Genomic DNA, 27,658 nt, shown 5'->3' on the forward strand with positions numbered 1-27,658 from the left:
TTCTTGGCGCAGCCCTCGGGGCATACTTTAAGAACCACCAATCCAGTCAAACCCTCTCACTTATTTTCTGCAAGTTTCTGAGGCTCACAAATACCTTTGTGTTTCTCCAAGGTCACCAGTTAATTATTGTCATAGCAACTCCCTCCCGAAGAATCATAGTGATTTCCCACATCACATGTCCAGAGACGCATCGGGAATAAAGGAAGGTCCCATGTGACTCGGGTCTGAGCTTAGTGTTCCTGGCCAGAGTCCAAACCTGCCCCAGACTCGAAAGCTTTCTAATCCCCAATATTCCAAAATGTGGGAGCTGAGAACTCCTCTCAGAGAGTGTTTCTGCTGTTGATTTAGAGACACATCTCTCTCTCACCTGCACACTGCCACCTCCAGACACCACTCCCCAGACCCCGCGGCCCGAGGTCCAGGTGGGCCTGTCTCTGAGCTGCCCAGGACGGAAGAGCCCAGGCTGGCTCCTGGGCGGGCTCCCTCCTCCCAGCCAGAAGCAGCTGATTGCCAGCTCCAGGCTGCCTGCCTCCAGCCCAGCCCTAATCGGCCTGATCTCAGGCTGCCACTGGGGCCATGGCAGCCGGTGAAAGCAGTGGGGACATTTTTCCAAGGTAATGATTAAGCTGAGTGCCTGGCAAAGGCACAGGCAGCCGGCAGGAAGGTGAGTCCATTCACACCTCGACCAGGCTGCAGTGGCTGGGACTGGTTTGGGACAGCAGGGCCCCAGGGCACCAGGGCCCCAAGCTGGCAGCCACAGCCTCCCTGGACACGGGACGTCTGAGAGCATCTCGGGCCAGAGCCGTTGCTGCCCGCCCTGCTGGGCCGCTGCCCTTGCCCCGGCACCATGAAGCTGCAGGTGTTCTGGACGGGGCTGGAATACACCTGCCGGCTCCTCGGCATCACCACCGCTGCAGGTAGGACCCCACCTCCCTGCTGTAGTCCTCTGCGTGCTGGGCAGAGTAGATGGGCTGGCCCAACGGTGGAAGCCAGCTGGCTGGGGATGGGCAGGTGCATCTGACCACACTTTCTTCCCCAAGACCCCCAGGAACAGTGCTCTGCGGGGCACAGCGGGTGCAGGGAGTCAGCTGGGGACTGGGAACCAAAGGGCCTTGGGAGCCCTCAGCCTCCTCATCTTGGAAATGAGTGGAGGGTTGGCCCCACCTCACGTGGGGCTGCTGCGAGGGGGCAGCGGCGGAAGGTGAAGGTGTAAAAGGCTGATGCCTCGCTGTAGAGTTAGCAGAGCACATCTGGCTTTATTCACACCACGGGCCCCTGTCATGGAGAGAGAATTCCCAGCTGAGCTGGAGGGCTGGTCACGGAGACCTCGGGCTTCCCCGATGCTCTGCAGGGCTGGGGGGGAGTGGTTCCTGGGCTGGCTCCTCTCCCTCACCCGCCTAATCCTGGGGCTGCTCAACTTGCGGGAGGACAGACAGAGCAGAACCAGTGGGACCACAGCCCTGAGTGCTGCCTTCTCACTTCCCTAGGGCAAACCCTGCCCTAGCCCAGGCCCCCCACAGGGCCAGGATCTGTGTCGGGGAAGTGAGCAGCAGTGTTCTGAGCTCTGAGCACGGGCCTCACTGTCCCTGGGGACAAGGAGGAGACGCCCACAGCTCAGCGAGTCCTTCTCCATCACTGGACCAAATCCTGTGCATGGATCTTGGTGGATGGGGAATGTCCCCCAGCTCAGACTCAAACAGTGCTGCTTCCAGCCTCGGCCTGCCACCTGCCACCTGCCACCAGGTGACCTGGGAGAGCCATCGGGGCCCTCTGGGACCGAACTTTCTGGTCTGTGCAATGGAGGTAACCAGCCCTGCTGGCCAGGTTTTTGAAGGATCAACGATGCATGAATTGATCAGATAGCTGGACTGGGGATAAAGCCTCTTGGGAGAAGCCATGACATACTTCAGTGCTCAGGGGACCCAGGTCACTCCCAGGCGCCAGGCCAGGCTCACTGGTGGACTGGCCAGTGGGGTCTGCAGCGTGGAGGCCCTGAGTTAGCACAGAACCCGCCGTTTGAGGTGACCTAATCCCACAACTCCCGACATAAGATGAGCTCAAATAGGGGCATGACCGTACCCAAGGTCACGTTGCAGGTCAGAGGGACAGCCGGCCTGGAGCACTGGTCCTTCAACTTTCAAAAAGGCTGGGACTCTTGCCCAAGAGCTCTCTGCCTTACAGGGTAGGAAGCCCACCCCGAAGACACCAGGAAGGTCTGGACCTGCTCTGCTGAGACCCGAGGAGATGAGCTGGCGGGGAGTCAGCTCCAGACACTGTCAGGGCCACCTGTCCCCTGCACTCTGGGAATGACTGCCCAGGCCCCCAACTGCCCACCCAGGGAGGGGCAGGGAACCCTACATAGGTTCCCATGTCTGGGTTCAAGGTCTGTTCTACAACTTGATCTGGACTCCGCCCTGCCTCCTGTAAGCCCCGTTCCCTGAAGCGGAAGCACAGCCCTTCCGTTCGCAGATGTCTCAGGGACGGTCCCGGCCACACCTACCCAGAGCCCGGCCCACCTCCTTCTAGAATCTGTTCTGACCTGTATCTACCCTAATGGACTAGCTAGAGACGTTTAAATCCGCTTTCTCTCAGCCAGAGGAAGGGTCTGCAGCCATGGCGCACACCACTGCTCCTCTGGCCACATGCCTTCCTCCGCACAGAGGGCGCTGCTAACGCTGAGGGCAGGCCTCCGCTTGGTTTTGAAAAGGATCCAGGCTGAAAGTAGGCCACAGATTGCCTTTTACTGGCCGGGCTTCTCGGTCACTTTATTGGGGCTTTCTAAAGTGCAGGAGACGGGGAAGCTAGAGAGAGGACTTCGTGCTCTTGGGCGTACCTCCCGTTTCCTGGCAGTATCGGGGAACTCCTGGCCTGTTTCCAGTGTATTAGGTTTGCACGTTCTTTATTCCCTTCGGCCTCCTTTTTGGTGAAATTCCCTTTGAGAAGCCCATGCCTTGTGTACAGAGGCATCGCTGCTGGAGAGGAAATAAGGCTTGAGACAGAGGCGCTCAGTTTGCAGAAACTTCAGGAGACCCTGGCCCCACTGTGGGGAGGAGTGTGGTTCCCCAGAAGCTGGGAAAAGCATGTGACCCAAGGCCACCCAGACAGTCACCTGCAGGGACCAGGCAGCACTACCGACTGGCCTGGCCCCTGGGCCTCCCTCCCTCTGCAGACAGGACCCGTGACTGTCAGAGGCTCCGAAGGCACAGGCCCCGGGGTCTCCCCCAATGGCACGGCACAGCAGCTTGGCCACCGCGTGCCTGCACAGCTGCCCAGCGGCTGGCCGAGCTCACCTCTCCCTCTCCACCCAGGCCCCTGTGGATGAAGCTTCGTTAGCACGCCCAGTGGTCCCCAGGCCATGCTGCCCCACCCCATGGCCAGCCCCATACCACCAAATAGGAGGAGACAGGCCATGGGCAGACTGTGCCCAGCCAGATGTGTTTCGAAAACCAGAAAATTCTCTTCCTTTGAATCAATCATAAGGTTTCCAGGTCAGCACAAACCCACGCCTCCCCACTAGTCTCACACTTAGCTGGCTGCACGCATTTGTGTAACTTCCTTGGCAGGGAAGGCGGGGAGTGTGTTGGTGTGTTTGTGCGTGCGCGTCCGTGTGTGACCTCTCGGTGCTTGTTATGGAGATGCGGCCTCAGCAGCCACCAGAGAAGCACACCAACGGGACCTGCACACGGACTGGGAGCCCTCGCACTCCCTGCGCAGGTGCCCACATCTGCCTGCTGCCCCAGAGCTGCCCTGCCAGGTGTGCCTGGGAGAAGAGCTCCAGGGGCCTTACCTTGTGCAGTTCTCACTGCAGACCAACCGTCAGGAGGGGCCTGGGAGAGGGGCTGTAACTGAGGTGGGGGCACCGCAGCCCAGGGCGTTCCTCCCCCACAAAGTGGGCGTGGGCTGGGCCCCATTCCTGCTCTGGGGAAGAGGGATTGGTTTCCCTGTGAACTTTGCAGTCCCCCCCTCCGAGGGTGACTCCCATGAATTTCCTCACCGCTCCTGAGCCCTGCCCCAGCCCTGCCAGAAACAGGATGGGAAGAGTTCCCCATGCCGGGTAGATGTTGCACCTTGAGGGTCCTAGACTTGAGTGGAGTGTGGAGGGAAGAGGGGAGACTAATTTCCCTAGGCCCTGACCACTGGGGAAAGTCTCCCCAAAAGAGGAGCTGCCAAGAAAATGCATTTGGTGAGGCCGCCTAACACTCCTCAGAGCAAAGGGCTCGAGCCTGAGGCTCCTCGCTGCCAACACTCAAGGGCAGTTTTTCTTCTTCCAGCCTCGGCTCTGGGAGTCAGAGCTGGCAATGGACATTACTATGTGGGTATTCACTGTGAGCCGGACTCTGCTGCATGATTTAAATGTAGTGTCTCGTTTTATCCTCATAACTACCCTTTGGAGCGCCGTGATGCCCATCCTCATCCTCACCCTGTGCAGGGGGAAACTGAGGCCTCGTGCAAAAAAGCATTTGCTCTGGTCCTCACAACCAGAAAGCAGGGAGGCAAGATGTGAATGGATGGTGGTCCACTCCCGAGGCCCCACTCTAAATCAGCGTGCCCTCCGCCTAAGTCTTTCCATATCTTGGGTATCCCAGGATGCAGGATGCAAAACACACAGAGGGTACCAGTGAGGCCTGACTAAAGCCACCCATCATCTACCCTAGATCCCCACCCCCAGTCAGCCCTGTCAGGCAGGTGGATCATGGTGAGGGTGGACAGTTACAGTGACGTATAGTCAAGAATGACCAACACTTCAGAAACGTAAAGACACTGATGTTTGACACGCCGCTCATGCTCTCTGGATGGTTACGTGCTTTGACCACTCTCAGACCCTCTCCTGGACCTCATCCAAATCTGCGCAGGTTTCCAGAGACAACTGTCACAGCAGGCCCTTCCATTGACGGGCCCAGAGCTGCATGACCACAACGTGCTAGAAAGTCTTCATCTTGCTGAAGCCCCACCTGCGTCCGTGACGGCCAACCTGGGATCGCTCAGGGGTTTGTTTTATTCTAGGGTTTGACCCATTAACCTCTCCTCCACACCAAGGACAGAGCCAGATTTTCAGCAGCGCCCTCCTGCCACACTCCATTTGAAATGGTGACTTATTAATGTAGACTAGGACGACAGCAGCACTTAAACCCAGATGTTCTCATTATTTTTCAAAGGGCACAGCAAATGCATAGTTTGACCTCAGCCCTTTTCAAAGCCTTCAGAAACAAACTAATGCTTCTGAGGCAACCAGCCCGGGCTCTCCATGCTAATTTCCACCTTGTGAAATGTTATCCCCGCGACCACTTCCTGCCACAGGAGGAAGCTTCCTGCACCCAGCACATCCACAGGTGGGTTTATTAACCACACTGTTTTCAGATCGTCCACGCGGATGTTGGCTGGTTCTTTTCCAATCTGATTGTTTCAACAAGTAAATGAAATTTCCCTACCTCTGCTCCACCTGAAAGATAATGCGATTTGGCTTAAGCATTTCTTTCTTTATTTCATTATACTCGTGCCCTTTATCTTAGATTTAGAACAAGAAACCTAGAACTCCACTTAAGATTCATTTATTCAGCAAACATTTGCAGGATTCCCACCGTGCACCATGTAGACACACATATTAGAACGGCACGACCTCCCTCCCGAGAAGCATGTGGTGACCAAGGAGACAAGCTAGAAAACGCATGCCCTGGCACTAAGCACTGCAGCCCCGGGTTTGGGAGGATGAAACACGTCCTTCTCTCCCCCTGACTAGGTGTGTGCCTTCAGGCATGTTGCCTAGCACTTTAATGATGATGGAAGGAGACTTGAACACATGATACAACGTGCAGATGATGTATTATAGAATTGTATGCCTGAAACCTGTATAACTGTTATTAACCAATGTCACCCCAACAAATTCAACTTAAAAAACCAGTTTTCTCATCTATGAAATGGGAATAACAAGTGCATCTACCCTTTGGGGTTGTGAGCATTCAGTGAAACAATGACTAAACCAGGGAAAGGCCTGGCACACAGGTTCTCACGCAGTGCTGGTTAACAGTGCTGGTTGGTTTTAGAGGCATTTGCAGAACACAGGGGCTGTGCAGCATGGGTGACGGGCTCTTCCTGCAGTATGGGAAAATGGGAGATCAGAGGAAAAGAACAGGCAACATATGACCCTTGAAGCTGGAGAGGGAGAACGGGGCTAGACTGTGAGAGATCTGACGCTGAGTAACATTTTCCTTCACATTTTGAGCTTGGGTTATTAAGATCAGTCTCTCAAGAACTTGGTTATTTCATATATATATAATCTCCTATATAATACAAGCCTAATATGCAAACAGCGGAACAACCAGCAGAACGACTGGTCGCTATGATGCACACTGACCACCGGGGGCAGTCACTCAAATGCAGAAGCTTCCCCCAGCCCACAGTCTCCAGGCCAGCCACAGTGGGTGCAAGTGGTGGCCCCCGATTGCCCCCCTGGTCACCCTGGAGAGGGAGGCGACCAGCGACGGTGGCAGAGGGCATAGCCATCAAGTGAGTGGCGCCAGGCCTGCCAAGGCGGGTGCCAGCAGGGGCACCACAATCACCCCACCAGTTGTCCCACAGATTGGCTCTGATCACTGGCCAGGCCTAGGGACCCTATCTGTGCACGAATTTCGGGCCTCTAGTGTGTGTTTGTGTGTATATATACATATACATATATATGTATATATATATAGAGAGAGAGAGAGAGAGAGAGAGAGAGGAAGGGGGAGGAAGATAGAAAAACATAGATGTGAGAGCTCAATATCAATCAGCTGCCTCCTACAGGCCCCTCACTGGGGAGGGAGCCTGCAATCTGACATGTGCTCCAAATGAGAGTCAAACCAGCAACCTCTTGGTGCATGGGAGGATACCTAACCAACTGAGCCACACCGGCCAGGACTTGGTTATTTTTTATTAATATTAAATTTATTGGGGTGACATTGGTTAGCTTTCAAGTGTACAATTCTATGATACATCACCTGTATATTGCACTGTGTGCCCACTACCCAAAGTTAAGTTTCCATCACTATACACTGGATCCCCTCATAGTGATCCAACCAGAAGGAAGATGGTAGCCTTGTTTTATTTTTCATAGGATGGCAGTTCTTTTAAGCTTGTTCTTAGTCTATGCAACCATCTGAATAGAGGTTATTATCGGAAAGAAATGAAGTCATACATAAGAGGCTGATGCTGGGAAGAGGGAGCTCTCTTGGGGCTTCCCTCTGAGCCTTCCTAGCTTCCCATGGGTCAGGTAAAGGTCAGATAAAGAAACATGGCATGTGTGGCATGGCAGAAAACACCTGGAGGCATCACCATTGTTTTCTGGCACCAGGAAAGCTGCCATTTGGAAGAATGATCAGATGTGTTCTCTTTAAATGCAAGATAGAAAAAGAATCAAATATCTTGGACAAATACCTTGACCTGAAGTCAAGACCTAGAAGAAATTTTCCCTCATGGGTTCTTACAAGGGAGATGGCACTCTGTGCTGGAGGCCAGATCCTCAATACTATCGTAAATCCTGCAGATCTGCAGAGTCCTCCTTGTGAACAACGTCATCACCAGAACCTGGTGTATCAGCCTAGGTGGCTTCACAGGTGAGTTCTACAGCATTCAAGGAAGAAATAGTCACTATTCTACACAACCCTTCCAGAAATTTAAAAAGATGGGAATATGTCTCAACCCACGTTATAAAACTAGCATGACTCCAATGCTAGACAAAGACGTCACAAGAAAGCCACAGATTAACATCCCCCATCCACACAGAGGGAAACATTCTTAACCAAGTTTTAGAAAATCAAATAAAAACATGTAAAATGATAGCATCAAACTATGAAATACTATAGGATAAACCTGACAAAAATTTATACATTGGAAACTAAAAAATATTTTTAAAAGACCAGTTCTCCCTAAAATTGTTCTATAGATTATCAGGTGTACCGGTTAATAATGCAGATTTTTTTTAATAGATGGAATTACACATATGTTGAGATACATATAAATATATATATATATATATGAGATTTGACATGTATGCTATTTTGTTGTATTGACAGCAAGCTTCCAAACTTCATACATCAAATTTTCTGAAGGTGTTAACATCATAGATATTTTTACACTTTAAAAATGTCGAATTTCATGCCAAAAAAAAAAAAAAAAGAGCATTTGCGGGAAGTTTTAATTCATTACTTTATTTTGAAGAATAGTGCTATTGAAAGTTATGATATATTTCAGAAAGCTTATGGTGAACATGCTCCATCTCAAGATACTTGTGAATGCTGGTTTAAATGCTTTAAAAGTGATGATTTCGATGTGAAAGACAAAGAATGTCCAGGTCAACCGAAAAAGTTTGAAGACCAACAATTACAAGTATTATTGGATGAAGATGTGTGTCAAACTCAAAAACAACTTGCAGAAATATTAAATGTTGCTCAGCAAACAATTTCTGATCATTTTCAAGCAATGGGGAAGATTTTAAAGGAAGGAAAATGGGTGCCACATCAACTGAACGAAAGACAAATGGAAAACCGAAAAATCATCAGTAAAATGTTGGTTCACTGGCACGAAAGAAAGTCTTTTTTGCATCGAATTGTGACTGGCGATGAAAAGTGGATTTATTTTGAGAATCCCAAAAGCACAAAATCATGGGTTGATCCAGGTCAACTATCAATATCGACTGCAAGGCCAAATCGCTTCAGAAAGAAGACAATACTCTGTGTTTGGTGAGATCGAGAAGGTGTGGTGTATTATGAGCTTCTAAAACCAGATGAAACCGTTAATAATGATTGCTACCGACAACAAATAATCAATTTGAACCACGCTTTGCTCATAAAATGACCAGAATGGGCCAGAAGACATGGCAAAGAAAATTTGCTTCATGATAACACACTGTCACACACTTCAAAACCAGTTAAAGACACATTTAAAGATCTTGCCTGGGAAGTATTAATCCACCCACTGTATTCACCAGACCTTGCTCCTTCAGATTACCACTTGTTCCGATTGATGGCACATGCACTTTCTGAGCAGCACTTCAAAACATACAAAGAAGTGGAAAATTGGGTCTCTGAATGATTTGCCTCAAAACAAGAAAAGTTCTATTGGGACAGTATCCACAAATTACCTAAAGATGGGGAAATGTACAGCTAGTGATGGACATTACTTTGAATAAAGCACTTTTGATGTTTCTCTTAAAATTATCGTGTTTTCTTTGATTACAAAATCCACATTATTAACTGGTACACCTGGTAATTGCAAACCCAGCCAAAATCCTAGCAGGTTTGTTTTGTGTGTGTGCATGTGTGTTTCCTAAGAGTAGACAGGCTGTTTCTAAAATTCACCTGGAAATGCAAAGGTCCTAATATAACCAAAGCAACTTTGTACACAAAGAGCAAAATGAAAAATTTAACACTACCTGATTTTAAGACTTTTAAAGCTACAGAAATAAAGACAATGCAGTTTTGACACAAAGAAGACAAATTGATGAATGGAACACAATAACATTCAGAAATAGAACTAGACATATATGTACAGCAGAATTTTGACTTAAGTACAAAGATAATTTAGTGTAGAAAGAATAACTTTTAACTTTTTAGCTTACTAACAATTGAATATTCATTAATTAAAAAACAAAATTTATCTATATTTTGTACCATATACAAAAAAAAAAAATACTCAAAATGTATTATGGGCCTAAATGTAAAACCTAAAACTATGAAATTCCTAGAAAATAGGATAAACTTAAGTCATGGGTTAGGCAGATTTCTTAGACACAATACCAAATTTCAATCAATCCATAGAACAAATTAATAAATTGCACACCATCAAAATTTAACACTTTACTCTTAAAATATAATTTTAAGAGAATGAAAAAAAAACCAAGTTAACAAAGAGCTGTATGGCAAAAAGCACATGAAAAAATGTTCCATATCATTAGTCACTAGGGAAATGCACACCAAAGCTACAATGAGGTACCGCCGGCCTTTAGAATGGCTGAAAGACACCATGCCACGTGCTGAAGTGTTGGCAAGGATGTGGCACTCTCAAGCTCTGCTGATGGAGATGTAAAATGGCACACTCACTTGGGAAATGGTTTGGCAGTTTCTTAAAAATGACCCACTCCTAGGTACTTACCCAAGGAAAAAGAAAGCATATGTTCCTGAAAATATTGTACATGAGTGTTCATAGCGTCTTTTCTATAGTAGCCAAAACTAGAAACAATCCAAGTTCCCAGCAACAGAAGGCTTCTATCCATACTACTCAGCAACAGAAGAGCACATGCTGCCCCGGCAGGTGCGGCTCAGGTGGGCATCGCCCCAGGCACCAAACGGTTGCTGGTTGGATTTTGGTCGGGGCACATTCCTGGGTTGTGGGCTTGAGCCCCAGGAGTGGGCGTGCAGGAGGCAGCCAATCGCTGTCTCATTCTCTCCCTCTCCCTTCCACTCTCTCTAAAAATTAATTAAAATATTTATTTTTTTTTAAAAGAAAAAGCACATGCTACCACATGGATGAATCTCAATAATCACCCGGAATGAAAGTAAACAGATGGAAAGAGTACCATTTAAATAAATTTTTAGAAAATGAAAACTAATCTCTAGTAACAGAACATAGATTAGTGGTTGTGGAGGGTGGATGGATGGGTAAGGACGGTAGGTTTACAAGGATACGAGGAGAGATATGTTCATTATCTTGATTGTAGTGATGGTTTCTGGGTATATACACATCAATACTTATCAAACTGAACACTCTGAATAAGTGCAGTTGTTATATATCAATTATACTTCAATAAAACTGTTTTGAAAGGGGGGATGTGCCGGTTATCTATTGCCAAAATAATGCTGTGTAACATCTGCAGATCCTCAGTGGGAGAGAGCAACAAGCTTTTATTACTCACACATCTGGGCAAGCAGGCTGGGCAGCCCTGCTAATGCCAGCTGGGTGTGCTTCCCATGCTGGGGCTGTTGACTCGTCTAGACTGGCCAGGGCTGGGATGAATAGGCCACTCTGCTCTCTGTGTCCCTGGTGCTCCAGCAGACTGGCTTTGGCATGCTCCATGAGAGAACATGCAAGTTTACAAGCCCATTTCTCGCCTGTTCTTGCATGGTGCCCAAAGCAGGCCATGTTGCTGAGTCCAGATGCAAGGGTCAGGGAAACAGACTTTACGGCAGTCCCTTAACAGCGTGTGGATGCCCAGAGGGGTGAAGGGGAAGCTTCCCCCAGCCCACAGCACCACAGCACTCCACACCACAGCACTCGGCACCACAGCACTCCGCACGGGGGCTTTGCGCAGTGCAAGATCAGCCTCTTGGCTGGTCAGCTTCGGTCTGTGGCTCATGTTTGAAGGATCCAGCAGAGAATGAGTTGACTCTTGCCTCTGGGGAACTCTACCTACACAGACGTGTGAGAGTGAGGGTGTACTGAGTGCCACGCTGTACTCTGAAAGCTCTTCTAACTGCCTATCGGAAACTTTCTCCTGTAAAACCTTGGCCTTTAATCGCAGTGCCTCTGAAACCTGGCTCGTAGGTGTCAGGCTGAACAGCTCTCAGTACCCAGGTAAATGTCCCTGCCGTGTTAGAATCTGCCAGAACTTCTCCTGAGTAAGAAGCCTTCAACCACTAACTAGTTCTAATACCTCCAACGTCCTTAGCCATAGTGGAAATCTAGCTTTCACCTCTGCAACCAGCTGTGCCCTCTTCTGACCTGAAGCCCTCTCCAGCCATCAAATCAACATCAACCCAGTGCACCTGCTCCTAAGGGGTCCTCACAGCCCGAAGACCAGCAGGAGACAGCCATCCCTGAGAAAGAGGAGCGGTCACTAAGACTCGGGAGTTAGGAGGTTGCCCCTGCAGCAGTGAGAATGACATTCTCATGCAGCTACCAGGGCAGCCCGGGCCCAGACCACTGCCTGGCATGAAAAGCCAGTTAGAGTGTTGGCTCATGGACTGAAGGGTCCTGGGTTCGATTCTGGTCAAGGGCCTGGTTTTCAGGCTCAATCTCCAGCCCTGATTGGGGCACGTGTGAGAGGCCACCAAATCAGTGTGTCTCTCTCGCATCCCTTCCACTCTCTCTAAAAATGAATGGACAAAATATCCTCGAATAAGGATTGACAAAAAGAAAAAAGAAAAGAAAAGCCAGTTAGTGTGGCCTCTAGTGACCACTGTGAAGTGTCCTGTGTTGCCACCAGGGCACTGCACCAATGCAAGACAGGCATCAGAACTCAACCCAGCAACGGAGTCGGAACAGACAAGCCGTCGTCAGCCGCGAGGTACACCCTGAGGCAAAAGCAGCACATGCTCAAGCCAGGGAGCTGGGCCTGGGCAAGCAGCACCGCACGGAGGCCCCAGCCTCACACACACAGGCCCACACAGAGCGTGTTACAAGAGAGATGTGTGTGGATGGGGCTTTGGATCACTTATATCCTTGCCGGGCTGCAGAAGGAAGCTGAGACCAGAAAGTCCATGAGCAGCATCGGGGCACAGAGAAGGGCTCCTAGTCCAGTCAGCGTGTGCATCGGTGGAAGGAAGGGTGACAATAAGCCCCCTCTTCCCCGAGAGCACTAACGGGAACACCCCCTCGCCTAACAATACTCTGGCCATCGCTACATTTGCAGAGCATCCGTCTTACAAGGCCCAACTCTCACAGCCAATGCTCACGTTTTATTCTCATCATTTTCCAGAAGAGGAAGCAGGTGAGAGGATGACTTGTTGGAAGAGCCAGGATCCACCTTCCTGAGGCGCCTCCCTCCTGCCCGCTGCAGCTCAGCACCCTCCTGCCCCTGCCCCACACTCTGGCCCCAAGCGCCAGGATGCCCACAAGGTGCTCAGAAGGTGTCCACGGGCCCAGGCTGCACCTCAGCCTCGGGGTCCGGACCACTGCTAAGCCGGTGTAAGCAGCACAGGAAGACAGTGCAGAAGAATACCCTGGCCTCTGGGAGAAGGAAATTCTGTGGGGGGTGTGGACCCAGCCCGGACAGGAGGGACAGAGACTAGCGGCCGAGGTGGGATGCAGTGGGATGCAGGGGCCAGGCTGGTCCACAAGGGCTTGAGGAGAAGAGCTGGCTCCAGCTGGCACCACCAGGGGGCCTCGCTGGGGACTGTGCAGGGCAGTGGGATGGAGCAATTGGCTCTGTTGGACTAGGACAGTGGTCGGCAAACTCATTAGTCAACAGAGCCAAATATCAACAGTACAACGATTGAAATTTCTTTTGAGAGCCAAATTTTTTTAAACTTAAACTATATAGGTAGGTACATTGTTATTAACTTAATTAGGGTACTCCTAAGGCTTAGGAAGAGCCACACTCAAGGGGCCAAAGAGCCGCAGTTTGCCAGCCACGGGACTAGGATGAGGGCTAACAGGATCCTGAGGGACAGATAACAGGGAGGGATAGAAGGACGGGCCCTGAACAGCTCTGTGAAAGCACCTTGCCCACCGACAGTGGGCAGAACCATGTGGCCACATGAAGGCAGTTCTGGGGGCAAAACTTTCTTACATGAAGCCCGGTTCTGGGGTGAGCAGGGCACTTGTCTCCTGTCTCCATGTCACACTGTCAGCTCTCCTGACTTCTAGACAAGGCCTCGGGGTCACTGGTTGGGTGGGTTGCTGATGAAAGTCGCCCATTTTGTACTGAACTGGAGCCCCGGGGATATAGAGTTTCAGACATCTCAGCCAGGACAGAGTGCAGGCCAACCTCCATGAGTAGCCAGAAGCCCACAAACCATGGGCCGTGTACAGCGCTGGACGCCAGAGCTTGCAGCCCAGCCTGGGAGTGAATGCCTCCTTCAATTTAGAATTTAAATGTGTGCCCAGGTGCCTGGCTCAGCTCATCCTAGTCCTGGCTCCGCTGAATAACTTCTCTGTTGTACAGACAGCCCTGCCTACAGCCGAAAACCGGGCCGTTCCTCAGTCCATGCCACAAAGCGAGGACTGCGCCGTCCTCGTTCCCATGGGTCCTGAGGCCTCTTAGCGAGCAGGTGCCCCCTGCAGTCTGGGCAGAGGGCAGAGGGAGGCAGGCGGGCCGATCTTCTCACACACCCATCCCACTCTTCACCCCCAATTAAGGCTACACTTGATGTCCAATTCCTGGCTTCTGAAGTGTCTGGTTTTGAAGACTAGTCCCTGCAAAGCACAGGGAACTCCAGGCCTCGGTGAGAGCAGTTTTGGGGTGCTATGTCTGTGTCACAGGGAACAGTGGTGCCTCCCAAGGAGAGCTGGTCCCCAGCACAGGTCAGCCAGCGCGCCTGGAGGGGGTGGCTGCCCAGGGGGCACTGGGCGAGGTCACAAACTCCCCTGTAGCAGGAGGCCTCACTTGCTTTCCTCGCTTTTTCAACTGAGCGTCTCTGTGAAATGAAGCTGCAGAGGGCCCAGTGGAAGGCAGGCCCTCAAGGGTCCTCCAGGAAAGCCAAGGCACGAGATACCAGAGGATTCCACGGCCCAAACGCAGGCCGACACCAGCCTGCTCCTGGGGACTGCACCCTGAGGCTGTGCACACATGTGGGCAGGGGACCGGTGCTGCAGGATCTGGGAGCCTGGAGGGGGCAGCCCCGGTGAGAGGTGCAGAGGCCATGGGGCCTGGGGATGCTCACTGCTGAGAGTCAGGGCCCACCAGGCCGGCACGGGAACCTCGGGCCCCACTGCCAGGCAGTCAGAGGACAGGATTAGCTGCATTTCCAGTTATCTGCAGCTACATCTAAAGCCACTCAAAACTTAGCGGCTTAAGACTACAGCTCTTTCCTTTTGCTCAAACGTTGTGGCTCAGGGGCACAGGCAGGGCACCGTGAGGATGGCATCTCTCCATGCGGGGCCTGGGTGGGTGCTGGGTTGGCCATGTGTCCTGACTGCAAGCTCGAGTCAGTGGTTCTCCTCCACTTGGACCTTCTGGGGCTGGATGTCCAAGAAGTTCACTCCCATGTCCAATGCCCAGCTGAGAGGTCCCAAACCAGCTAGAGAGCTCTCTCTCTCTCTCTCTCTCTCTTCTCTCTCTCTCTCTCTCTCTCTCTCTCTCTCTCCATAATTATCTTGGGGTTCTTCAGGAGCGTCAGACTTCCACATAGTGGGTAGCTTCTCCCAGAACAAGCATTTTAGAAAGTCACAGTAGAAGAAGCTCTTTGCGAATTAGCCATGCCAGTCCCCAAACTTTACTTGTACATCCTTCCTTCTATCAGACAGACCCTCCAGCGGAGGGGTTACACTACACCTCTCGATGGGAAGAGCTGCGGTTTGTTCCCGGCTTCCATCTAGCATCTGCTGTAACGAAGCACCCCATCTTACATTGTTACAGTCAGGGTGTCTCCTCACCAAGCAGACTAAGTTTGTGGGGGGCAACTGTCTGTCATAGATCCAGCAACAATCTCTCCAGCTCTCTGGATGAGCTCCTGCCGGGGTCTGCAGGGATGTCCTCACAGGAGAGAGGCCTGGGAGACCTTTGGGGAGATGGTGTTAGGCACTAGAGTAAGTCCTCGCAAAAGCAGTGGTCCCAGGGCACTTGGCTGCACCCAAGCTGCCCATGGAGGGGTTTCCCCAGACATGGGGCACAGCTTCTCAGCCGGCGTGGCGCCCTTAGAGGGCGGGACGAGGTGAAAGAGCATGAGGGTGTGGGCCCCGGAAGCCACGCTGTCTGCTCCAGTGCAACCCGTGAACCTGCTCAGCTCCGGGAGCTGCACTGAGAGGCACCCAGAGACAAGGCCCTGCCCCTGACCTGTGCACCGACTCACGGCGTCACAGATCCAAGCCCTGAACTCTGTTCCGTCAGCCTGCTTCACCTGGCCTGTCTCCTCCACAGGGACTGCCTGTCTCCTCTGCCTTCTTCCTGTTCCTCGTGCTGTGGCTTGTTCCCACCTTCCGCATCCCCATTTCCTGGGTGGGTGCTGGGGCTGTCTGCCCAGGCGGGCCATGCGTTTGCTTTGCACCCCTGTACTTTACCTGGACCTGGCTCAGAGGATGTGCTGTGAGCAGGGGTGTGGACTCGCCATGGGGACCCTGTGCCTTGATCAACCAGAGCAACCCTTGGTGGCTGGGGCAACAACCTGGGGGTGAGATTCAGGCTGGGACCACTTGTGACACTCAGCAGAGAGCTCTGCCCAGGCTGTGGGCCCTTTGCAACATGCCCAGGGTGAGGGGTGAGGGGGTGATCACCACCCTGACCCACAGCTTGGGCACCAGCTGGTCGCTGAGGCAGTGCAGGGGCAGGTTCCTGCCTCTATCTGATGAAGACATAGCAAAAATGCATGCACAGCTGGACGGGGCGATGCCATGGCCCACTGCCCGTGGTGACAAGGTCTCATTCACTTGACACCCCCATGCTTGGCCCCAGTAAACATCCTCCCCACCTGCACGCTCTCTCTCGAGTCCTTCCCCGACCTCTGCCAGCAGGGACCTCAGAACCGTGCGAGGCGGTCCTGATCCCGTCACTCTGCCCATCACAGTCGGGTGCTGGGCCAAGGTGCTCACCTCCCGGGCGCTGGTTGGAACTTTTTCATGATAACATGGGGCTGACAAGCCCCACCTTGAGGAGTGTTATGCACAGTCGCAGGACGTGTGCGGGGCCTGCTGCAGTCTACAGCACTGGGTGGGACCGCCCTGTGGGGCAGCTGGGCTGACTCGCCCAGAGAGCTTCCAACCCCAATGTCTTGTGGTCACCTTGACCATCCCATTTCCTCTACACGGAAAAAGGCCATCATGCGACAGCAGGCCATGCCCTTCTCCCCTGCCCCCTCTCCCGGGTGCCCTGCCTGCAGGCAGGTGAACAGAGTCACCCAAGCACACCGTTAGGAGCCACGACCAGAACTTTGCTTCAAGCCAGACCCACAAAGGAACTGGAGGCTGCCGGTGTGCTGGGGGATGGGAGGCCAGGAGCACCCGGAGCAGGTCCTGTACCTCCGCCACCACCTCTCCTCCGCCAGGCAGTCTTAGCCAGTATCTCGCCAAAGCCTCCTACCCTCTGCCTAAGGGCAGGAAGCTTTCTGAGATTCCAATCTGAGCACATCACTCAGCTGCTCCCCCCACCCCGTGCCCAGCCCGTGGAGCCTGCTATTTAAAGAGCCACAGTCTGGCCTCAGACCACAGGCACTGCCCATGCCCATCCCAGGCCCCAGCTCCAGAGGAAATCACTTACTGTCACACTTGCCGGGCCCAGTGGCTCAGGTCTGTCTCCTGCCTGCCTGCCTGCCTGCCAGTCCTTCTTGGTTCAATACCTTCAGGAATGGCCCTCCTCTCTCTGGCTCTCTGAATGCTTAGGTGAGCCTCTCTTTTTCAGTCTATACATACCACGTGTCTCCCCTGGACCAAGCATGCCCCAGAGAGGAGCACATGCCTGACCAACCTGCCGCTGGGTGGACCCCCACTCACCCCAACAGGAAAACCCAGAAGATGAGATGGAAGCACAGCCTAGGAAGAGCTGCCAGGAGACAAAGGAGTCAGCCAATTAGCTCCAGGGCAGAAACGGGATCGGGTTGAGGCCGCAGGCAGAGAGGCGGATGCAGGGACCCAAGGAAGGACTTTACGTTGTCTCGGCCGTGCATGGTCTGCCTCTGAGCTCGGGAGCCCAGAACTGGGATGATCAAGCAGAAAGCAGGTGACCCTATGGCCCCAGTGTCGAAGGACCTTTGGCTTCCAGGAGAATCCCACTGGATCCCCTTAGGGATCTCCTGGCCTTAGAACCCACCCTCCTCACTCCATCACCCTGTCCCCCTCCTCCAGCCAAAGGGCACCCCTGCCCTGGGCTTGCAGAGCTTCTGGGTGGGTACCCCACCTCTCTGAACGGGGCTAGATGGAGGCTGGGAAAGCTGCCCAAACCGAGTAAGGGGAGGAAGGAGCTCGTGTGCACGGTCCCCTGGCCCCACCACGCACAGAGCCCTGCATCTCAGCTTTGTCAGTCTCCCCAAGCCCAGCAACAGCTCTGAGGTGTAACTTATTCTCCCCTTTCAGAGGGAACTCAGCTCAGACAGTCAGTACACACCCACTCCACCCAGGTCACGTGTACCCACTCCAAGGTCACATGTACCCAATCCATCAAGGTCACGTGTACCCACTCTACCCAGGTCATGTGTACCCACTCCACCAAGGTCATATGTACCCAATCCATCAAGGTCACATGTACCCACTCCACCAAGGTCATGCATACCCACCCCAAGGTCACATGTACCCACTCTACCCAGGTCACATCACCTAGAACTGGACGTCTAAGCCGGCTTTCTTATTTCTATTGTCACTTTGATTTTTTAGATTGCAAACCCCTCTGCCTCTGGTGCTTCTCCAATGCCCCTTTGACCACTGACCCTTTGTTTCAGTCAATAGGTATTAACATAGCTCTCCACAGGCCTGATGGTGCAAGTTAGGGAACCAGGCTGTTCCCAAGGCCCTCTCCTGCCATCTGCTGGCCATTTGCCACAAGCCCGTGGGAATCTACAAAGACCATGATCAGAATGAAACCCCCCCAAAAAATAACAAGCTATTTCATTGAGCAACTGTGATGTGCTTGGGATCAATTAGCCTACTAAATCCTCATAATCATTATGTTCAAGAGGGACAATGAGGAAACTGAGGCCGGAGGGATGAGTGACTCAGCTATTAACTAGCGCATGTGAGGCTGAACTGCAGGATCTGACCTAGGCCACCGTGGCCGGTTGGTTTATTTGTTTTGCTTCCATTCCCTGAACCTCAGTTTCCTCTCCTGGAAAATGAGGTTGACATGCTACTTTCACATGGAATGTTGTGACCATTAAATAAGTTAATAAATGCTAAGTGCTGAGAACAGGGCAGGATACACAGTGAAAATTAAATAAATGAACATTTGCCTATAACACACACACACACACCACACACTAATATATACACATACCACACACACACCACACTATAACACACATACACACCATGCACATCACACCCACCATACCCACACATACACACCACATACAAAACATACCAACACACATGCATATCACATACACCACACACATACTATAGTCTAACACTCACATACCACATACACCACATGCATGCATAACAAATATAATACACATATCACATACCACACACAACACACAGCTATGTATATCACACACAACACATGTGCATGCATGCACACACACGCACGTGCACACACGCACACACACACCACACACATACACTGGTACACAGTGGAAACCAGGAAACTGCTCACCACCTGCAGCCAGAAACCTCACGTTTGCTCCTTCACATTCTGGCGAGTGTGTGTCCTGTGAGCACACCAGCCTCGTTTTCTTCCCTGCAAAATGGGGCGTGCAGAGCTCACTGTGTGCAGGGATGCTATTAGTCGGGACATGTGTGACCATCGTGTGTAAACCAGTGAGTCTGCAGGTGGTGCTGACACGCATCCCCAGCTCCTCACCTGGCTGATCCTGCAGAGGACAGAGACACTGTCCCCACCTCTCGAGCACGGGGCTCCATCAGCGAGACAACCTGGGTGCCTGGTGCCTCCCCGCCCTTCCTAGGTCAAGGTACCCCCTCCCGTCTCCCTGCAGCACTTCCATCTCCCCCAGAAGTGAGGGTGGAGGTGCTGGCAGCCTAAGGCCTAAGCAAGGGGCTCCACACTTCGAGGGGGGCAGCCCTTCTGCCCAAAGGGCTGGGGTCACCCAGGGGCGGGAGCTCACACAGCATCTCCACCTGGGATGAGGGGAGGCCTCAGGCCCAGGGAAGCAGCCCACCCGGGCGCCGCAGATCGAGGGCCATTCAGCCAATGCTGGCAACCCCAGCTGCCTCTTTGAGTTTCAGAAGAGCGGGAAGGACACGGTGGCAAACACCACAGGGGAAACACCGGGCTACGACATCACCTGAGCCCAGAGAGACATGCAGGTGCAAGGAGTATGATCGATTGGGCCCAGAAAGAGGTCTGACCCGGGGCCACCACGGTCCGGACAGGCCTGGGAGCTCTGAGTGCCGCCGTGACCTGTTTCATCAGCGAGGGGCTGGGGTGGGAGCAGTGGCTGGGGCAGTGAAGCTGTTAGAGCAGCGCGTCCCTGGAGGAGATGACGGTGAGCCAGCGAGTCTGCAAAGGTGGCTCCAAGGCAAAGTGCACCCTGGGAAAAGGGGGGTTAAGTGTCCGAGTACCAACTGCCAGGAAAGGGCAAGAGGGATATGGGGCTGAGCGGCATCTGTGTCAGGGCTTGATCGGCCCTGGGGCCGAGCCGTGAGTGTGAGGCAGCTGCCAAACAGCAAGGGAAACGGAGCCACGGGACAGCAAGAGCAGGCGGGTCCCCCCGGACCACGCACTGACGCCCAAACACAGCAGCCCCGGCACAGGCCTGCGGGCAGCCAGGGCCCTCGGCACCAGGACACAGGCAGGACGGTGACAGCAGAGCGGAGGTCCTGGCGTCGTGGCTGTCCCTGGGGCACCTGGGTGGGTGGCGTCTGTGCTCTGGGGAGACTGCACCGCACACCTCTGGGGCTCTGCCTGAAGCCACCCTGGTTTCCGAGATGAGTCAGGAGGCTCCTGCTCTCTCCATCTTCCCAGCCTCCTGTCTCTGTGCCTCATGGGAAGAGCCTCCCCAGCTCTCAGTCCCAGGGACAGCCTGGCTCCTGGCCATGGCGCCCTGCTCAGGGCAGGGCTATGGCGGGAGCACCTGGGCCACTGTCCCTTCCTCTCCCCTCTCAGTGTTGATCGGCGTGGGCACCGAGACCTTCCTCCAGGGGCACTTCAAGAGCCTGGCCTTCTACCTGCTGTGAGTACGCACGTGCTCTCCTCGGGGTGTGTTTGCTTTCTCCTCGGATTAATGCGGAGCAGCCCGCCCTCTCTTCCTGAGTCCATCCTGTCCCAGAGGTGGAAGGGCTAGAGGGCGCCTTAGAGTATCCTCTGCTTTAGAAAGGGCTATAATCAAATTATCCCATCAACCAACCAATTACCCTCCCATCCACCCACCCACCCACTCATCTACCCACCCCCCATCCATTCATCCACCCACCCACCCACTCATCCACACACCCATCCACTCATCCACCCACCCATCTATCCATCCATATTCATCCATCCGTCTATTCCCATGGCCACCTATCCACCCATTCATCTCTTCAGGAATTTTTAGGGACCAAACATTAACCGAGCTCTTGTTTTAGAGAGAGGGGGTCTCAGAGGACTATAAACTTGTGCCACCTTCCTGCCAAGCAGCTAAAGGTTTTCTGTACACGGTGTCCTTTAGCTCAGGCAGCCGGAGAAGCGACCAGTGCTGGTTTTGCAGATGAGAAATTCAGTGGGAATGAGCAGCTTAGCCACATCACCAAGCTCATGAGCAGCCTCTGTCCTTTCTTCTCTGCCCGCTGTCCCTGCAAATGCCCCTGGCAGGGGGAGAGCACTGTGCAGTGAGTCCCTGAGGGGGAGGGAAGCCTGGCACCCCTGCAGCTCTGACCACCAGCTCCCAGCAGCCCCTCCCAAGAGGAGCCCAGCATGCCTGTGGGGTCAGCAGGATGCCTCCTCTGCCCCCACACTCCCCTCCATGTCCAAGCTCAGCATGTGGCCTCTTCGGCATCCTAAGGAGCCCCCCTGCCTCAGACAAGCTCTCCAGTACGCGAGGTGGGTCATGTCCACCATCTCCCAGCCAGGCCACGACCCTGCAGTGCATGTGCACACTGCCACCACGTCAGCCGCCTGGACACACAGGTCCCTTTGGTGACTTCATGGCTGCCACAGCCTCCAGGCCATGCTTGTCATCCCTCACCTCCACCTTATTTCTAGTCACTCGGTTTACACCCAAGCGGTTCTCTTTCCCAAACTCACCCACCTCACCTCTGAGCCTTTGCTCGTCCCGTCAGGTACCCAGGGTGCCTTTCCACCCACTTCACCTGAGTCCCAGGGTCCTTCCTGGCATCCGGCCCTGAAACCCCTGCCCATGCCGGGACCCCCACCGGCTGGGAGTGACCTCCTGTCTGAAGGTCCCCGGGTCCTACTGAGTGTCCCAGCCACTGTGCACAGTCTCCCTAGAAGTCCATGGAACACTTAACACTAAGCCTTTCCCAGAGTGGGCCGGGCTGCATGGAAGAATTAGAGGCTACCAGACAGGGGGAGAAAGGAGGAGTCCTTGCAAGAGGGGCCGGCCTGTGCAAAGGCCCTGGGGCACCTAGCAGCTTCCTGTGTAGTCAGAGTATGTGGACGGGCTTTAAAAGGTGTGCTAAGGAAATTCAATCCTATCGGCCAGTGAGACTCTCCAATAAGAAATGTGAGTCCCATTCCCGAAGATTGTGATGCCTGGTCCAGGAATCGATGACTTTACATATTCCCAGGAAATTCTGATTGAGGGTCTCCGGACCACAACTGGAACATGAGGAGGCTTTGAAGAATCCTAGCCTGGGAAGAGTATGATCAGATTCAGGTGTCAGAAGGAGCCCTTGGGCAGCTGGTGTGACCACGTGGAGGAGCAGGTGAGGGCCAGGCAGCCGGGGAGACCAAAAGGGGAAAGTGGTGCAGGTGCCTGGGAGCAAGGCCCAAACGCAGGCTCTCGGGTGAGGCCAGAGAGAACGGGATGGATGCTGAGATGATTTCAGGACACAGTCAGCCGTCCCAGCGACCTTGTGCGTGATGAGCAAAGCGGGAGAAGAAAAGGCTCGGGAACGGGTGCAGCTTTAAGCCTCTCGGTCGGGCAGGGGGTGTCCGTCCTGGTGACAGTAGGCAGAACGTCTGCCAGTGTTCCCCACGGTGCTGGGTCAAGGTGGCCCCTCCTGCTGGCCTGCAGCTCCCTCCTCACCTGTCTGTGGGCCCCAGGCCCCAACCCCTCCACCACCACAGCCCAACCTCGTGCCGGCCCTGGCATCAAGACCCGCCTGGGGGACGCTGGCTGGGTGACAGGATGAGGTTGAGAAGCTTCTGGTCAGGAGGACAAGGTGCGGCGACAAGACGACCGCAGGAAGGTGAAGGGAGAGCCGGAGGAGGCCCAGCCTCCCTCACCTGTCTCCACACAGGTTCACGGGAGCCACCGTCGCCGTGTGCGAAGGGGCCTACTTCGTGGCTCAGCTGCTGGCCATCTGCTTCCAGTGAGTAGCTCCCACCACCCAGGGATCCTTGCAACTTCTGGGGGCAGGTGAGGGAGGAGCCCTAGGCTTGCAGGGCATTTTACCAGTTCTGGAGGGCTCCACCCCAACTAGGACCTGGGCACAAAAGAATGACCACCAGGGGGGACCAAAGAGCCATGGCAGTGGGTGTGGAAGAGGCCATGTCTGGGCCAACACACCATCCGCCAGTCCCACTGCTCCCCAGAGCCAGCCTGCCAGGAAGAGAGGTGAGATCCCTGCTCCAAGTCAGTCTAGAGGGCAAAGGAGCTGGGCCTAAGGGCAGGTGCTTTTCTCCTTTGAACCTGGAGGCAGCAGCCCTGAAGGAATCAGGCGGGTGTGGACTCTGCATGCCCGTCAGGAAGCCCCTCTGGGCCCGTGTCATCTACGCCCAGGCAAGACCCTAAGCAGCCAGGCCCCTCGTGCAGGGCATGCCCCGCCCGTGTCCCCCACACTGCACGCCTGTGGGCCCCCAGCGGACCCCTGAGGGGGAAGGGGCACAGCGAGACCCCTCACTGAGGACTCCCAACGGGGTGTCTGCAGAGAGCATGGCCTCAGCAGAGCCTCCACAGCCTCGAGAGTTGCTGGGCTTTCCCGAGTCACTGCCTGCTCCCTGCTCACCCCCGACTCCTTCCTCCCAGGTGTCAGCCAGGGTCCCTGGCCGCCAGAGCGAGGGAGAAGGCCCGCTGGCTGGGCTGCTTCCAGAAGTTCCTGGCCTACCTGCTGCTGTCCGTGGCCTGCTTCCTCCACCCCGTCCTGGTCTGGCATGTGACCATCCCAGGTAGGACGCCAGGGGGAGTAGAGGCAGGCCGCCCACACGGGGAGGCTCTGAGCACGAGGGCTGGGTCCCCCTCACTCAGCCTGCGGTGACGTGGCCCCAGGGCCCCAAGCCCACTGCCCTCTCTGGCTCAGGCCGTGGGATGAGGACCTGTCAGACCTGATGCAGCGGCAGGAATGTGCCAGAAGTGCATCCTTCGTGTAGGCGTCCAGAGGCTGCACCCCAACGGACGTGGCCTTTCTGTCGAAGCCTGTGTGTGGACTGAGCTTTCAGAGGGTGACAGTCATTTCTCTGCCCATCGTGTCTCCCAGTGCCCTGACTCAGGCCACACCCTCGGCCTGAGGTGGGAGCACAGCAGGAAGGGACCGAAGACCCTCACAGCCGCAGCATGTCCTGCTCCTCAGGCCCTGGGTCAGCGGCTCCTGGCTGCGAAGGCAGGAGTCTGCCACCTCCCACCTCCCACCTCCCGGGTTCTATTCATGGCTTTTCCGCTAACACCCTCCTCGTGACCCACCTAAAATCCAGAAAGCAAACCTCCCAGGGAGACAAGACTGAAGGCAGAGCCCCATTTCCTTCCTGCAGTCCCTGTCATATCCCCCAGGGCTCCCCTCAACCCACCCCCACGGCCTCCGTGGACGCCTGAGCAGGACACAGCCCTGTAGAGCTAGAGCAAGCCATGGCTTCCAGCCCCTGGGAAAGCAAGAGAGGCCCAGGAGGCTCTGGCCCAAGAGGCAGGACTGGGTCCCCGCTTCCTCTGCACAGGGCAGGGGTCCCAGCAGGGAACCCAGAGCAGCAGGTCCCAGCCTGGGACGGAGGGTCCTCTGCCTGGAGGCCTTGGGCAGGCCAGGAAGGGGCGATGCTACGCCGGCCCTACCCAAGGAGTCTGCACTTGCTTCTGTTTGCTGGGGAGGCTACAGTGAAGGCGGGCTCCCGCCTCTGGGACGGGAAATCCAGTTCAGCAGGTGGGGCCTGGTATCCAACATAGAACCCGGACCTACTGGCCGGGTCCAGGTCCAGCTCCAATAAGCCATAGTGAGAGAGGCTGAGCGCAGCGATGGAGGCTGTTCTGGCAGCACCAGGGGGCTGTCACCAGGAAGGGAGCCTCGGGCACAAGGTCCCCTAGCTCACGGGCAGGGGCAGGGCCCCAGCGCGGCATCAGGCCGCCCCCGGGGCCTGCTGTGGTGTGAGGGGAAGTGAGGGCTGCAGCACAGCAGCCTGAGTGGCCACACAGGTGTGCGCCGGGGCCTTCGGGAACCGTGGGCTTGGGCAGCCTCGGGCTTCTCTCCAGGACACTTCCAGCACCCTGACCGCCCAGCTCTCTTCCAGGCTCCATGCTGGTCCTCACTGGCCTGGCCTACTTCCTGCTCAGCAAGCGGAAGAAGAGCAGAGCTGCGCCCACAGTGCTGGCCGCCCAGGAGCAGTACACGGACCCCTCCAGCAGCGCCAGGAGCACCACCGGCTCCGGGGACACTGAGCAAACCTACACCTTCCACGGAGCCCTCGGACCGGGGCCCGGCTCCCTCCTCGCCCACATGAGGTGCATCCTGAAGGGGCCCAGGAAGCCCAGCGCGCCCCAGCGCCCGGAGGCCCCCACCGAGCTGACTCTGGAGCCTGCTGCCTCACTGGCCGTGAAGAAGCAGGTGCGCTTTGAAGACAGTGCGGCCAGGATCATCCCCGCCCTCGCCGCTGGCCTGGACAGCGAGGACAGCGAGCCGGAGCCGGAGGAAGCCAGCTCGGACACCACCCCCATCATCCCTCCCCCACAGGCTCCATCCTTCCTGTCTTCTCTCTCGGGCAGCAGCCTCTTCTGAGCTGCAGGCTCCAGCCTGGGAGATGCTCGGCAAGGGGTCTGCGCGGACTGATGGCCCTGCTTGGAGCTCCCTCACAGCGTGGCCCTCAGGGAGCCCGGTCTTCGTAGGCCGGCTCTTCAAGGGGGGACCAGGCACCCTTCACTGGGCCCCCAGGGCCATCGAGTGACATGAGAGGTCCCTCAACAGCCTTAAGGGGGTGCAAACGAAGCCATGCTGGCTCGAGCTGGCATAGGTCCTTCCTCCTGGACACGGAGTGAGGAAATCCTTGTGCTTTTCCCAAAGCGACCATCACTCCCGCTTCCCACAGGCTGCCTCGGCCCCAGGAGAAGCCGCCGGGCTCCTGCTGCTCCAGACACAGCGCCCAGCACTCAGCAAGCCCCCGGGCTCATCACCCAGCTCTGAAGGCCAAGGATGTGCCGGCAGCTTAGACATGTCCACAGGCAGGTGTTGACGGCACCATGGGCCCCAACCCTGAACGGAAATTGGGGGATGGGGAGGGAAGGCCAGGCTGCAGGCCCTCGAGGCAGAGAGCAGTGCCCAGCAGCGGCCTGCGTCCTCTGTGCTCTGGGCTGGCGCTGGGCAGCAGGCGTCACAGAGCCTCTCCGGGAAACAGCCGGCCAGGTAGCGGTGCTCACTCCAAGCGCACGGCTGCGGGCTCTCTGCATGGCCACCACACCAACCCTGCCAAGGCCCCAAGTGGACGGTGTGAACAAAAAGATCCTGGAAGCCATCGAGAGCTTCAGCAGGGAAAGCCGCAGCAGGAGGCAGCGCCCGCTGCACACACGGGCCAGAGGCTGTGCCCTGAGACGCGCACAGCACAGGGAAGTGGCTCTGCCACACGGAGGTGCCCGGCAGCAGAATAGAGGGTAGAGACAGGTTTAAACGGGGAGGGGAGGGCTGGCAGGAGCAGTACTTCCCCCAAGAGGAGGGACTTCAGGATTTGAGAGTCAGTCAGAGGAGAGTGAATGACATGGAACATGGGTATGGGTAGGGGGACCAGCTCTCTGCAAGCCATGGAAGTGACAGTTAACCCAGATAGTCCTTAGTTAAGGATTTGCAATACGGCTTTCATTTCTAAAAAGTGTCCTTGGGTCCATGGGATTGTTGCAAGGAGAGCAAACACACTCTTCTTCATGGACCATCTCAATCAACGAGCAACCCAGAGAGAGGTAACGGCTCCCGAGTTCGTCTGTGTGAGCAGCCACGCTCCGCAGAGCCTGCCTTGGACCACGTGCTCTAGGTCCAGAGAAGAAATGTGCTCTTTCTTGTATGATTTTCAAACCCTCCCTCCCCTCCACCGCTTGCAGGTTAGTTTGCAAATGTATGGAAATAGCCAAAGCTAGGATCAGTTTGGTGCCTCAATGCAGCAAGTGTCCCAAATAAGCGGATCTCTTCCTGCAATAACTCACCTCTTGTGTAAAACCAAGTGGAAAAGAAGATAAACATTTCCACAAGCCCTCCGTGGTGGAAGTAGTGGAGCTCTTTCTTTAACTGCGAGAGGAGGGACTTCAGGATTTGAGTCAGTCAGAGGAGAGTGAATGCCATGGAACATGGGTATGGGGAGGGGAACTGTGCCCAGTTCCCAATGGGGAGGTGGCCTAGACAGGAGCCCAAGTGGGGAGGAGCCGGCTCTGTGCCTGTCCGGTGAGAGGGGTGGTGATGAGCCCAGCACAATGCAGGCGGCCTCTGCGGACCCGGTGCTCCCACTCCATTCTCAGAAGTCTGGTCAGCAGAGCTGGGTAGGTGGCCAGGTCATGTGCAAGAAGCACACCCGGAGGGGAATGTGAATAAACATTTCTTACACCCACGAGCCTTGTTTTGTCTGTGTCTTAGCGGTGGGGACACGGGAGTTCCAGGTGATGTGATGGGTGTGGGACTGAGCCGTCGGGGCTTCCCGCTGCCTCCCAGTTAAGGGGGCGTCTGCTCTGAAGGCCCAGGATGTGCGGGCACTTACCCATGCCCACAGAGGCCCAAATGATTCTGATCTTACGGAGATTAGCAAAGTGGAGTTTTCAAACTCTCTTATTGCTGGAAAAGCACAGAAGGCTGAGATGAGATCGTTAAATAG

At 54.8% G+C, this 27,658-nt stretch overlaps 1 protein-coding gene across 2 annotated transcripts; it reads left to right on the forward strand.

The window, feature by feature from the left end:
* The first annotated feature begins 562 nt into the window (after positions 1-562).
* On the forward strand, positions 563-27,397 carry TMEM72 (transmembrane protein 72). 2 transcript variants are annotated; one of them, XM_070433149.1, is made up of 5 exons: positions 563-917; positions 20,621-20,687; positions 22,915-22,986; positions 23,643-23,782; positions 25,106-27,397. In XM_070433149.1, exons 1-5 carry the CDS (start codon positions 848-850, stop codon positions 25,588-25,590), a joined length of 834 nt encoding a protein of 277 aa, XP_070289250.1. In that variant the 5' UTR covers positions 563-847; the 3' UTR covers positions 25,591-27,397. The 2 variants fall into 2 exon arrangements, with proteins under 2 accessions (XP_070289250.1, XP_070289251.1); XM_070433150.1 differs by lacking the exons at positions 563-917; positions 20,621-20,687 and adding an exon at positions 22,362-22,377.
* Positions 27,398-27,658: the final 261 nt, after the last annotated feature.

Source organism: Myotis yumanensis, unplaced genomic scaffold (assembly GCF_028538775.1).
Source record: "Myotis yumanensis isolate MYYU_CA2020_CCGP unplaced genomic scaffold, mMyoYum1.0.hap1 SCAF_13, whole genome shotgun sequence".
NCBI lineage: Eukaryota > Metazoa > Chordata > Mammalia > Chiroptera > Vespertilionidae > Myotis > Myotis yumanensis.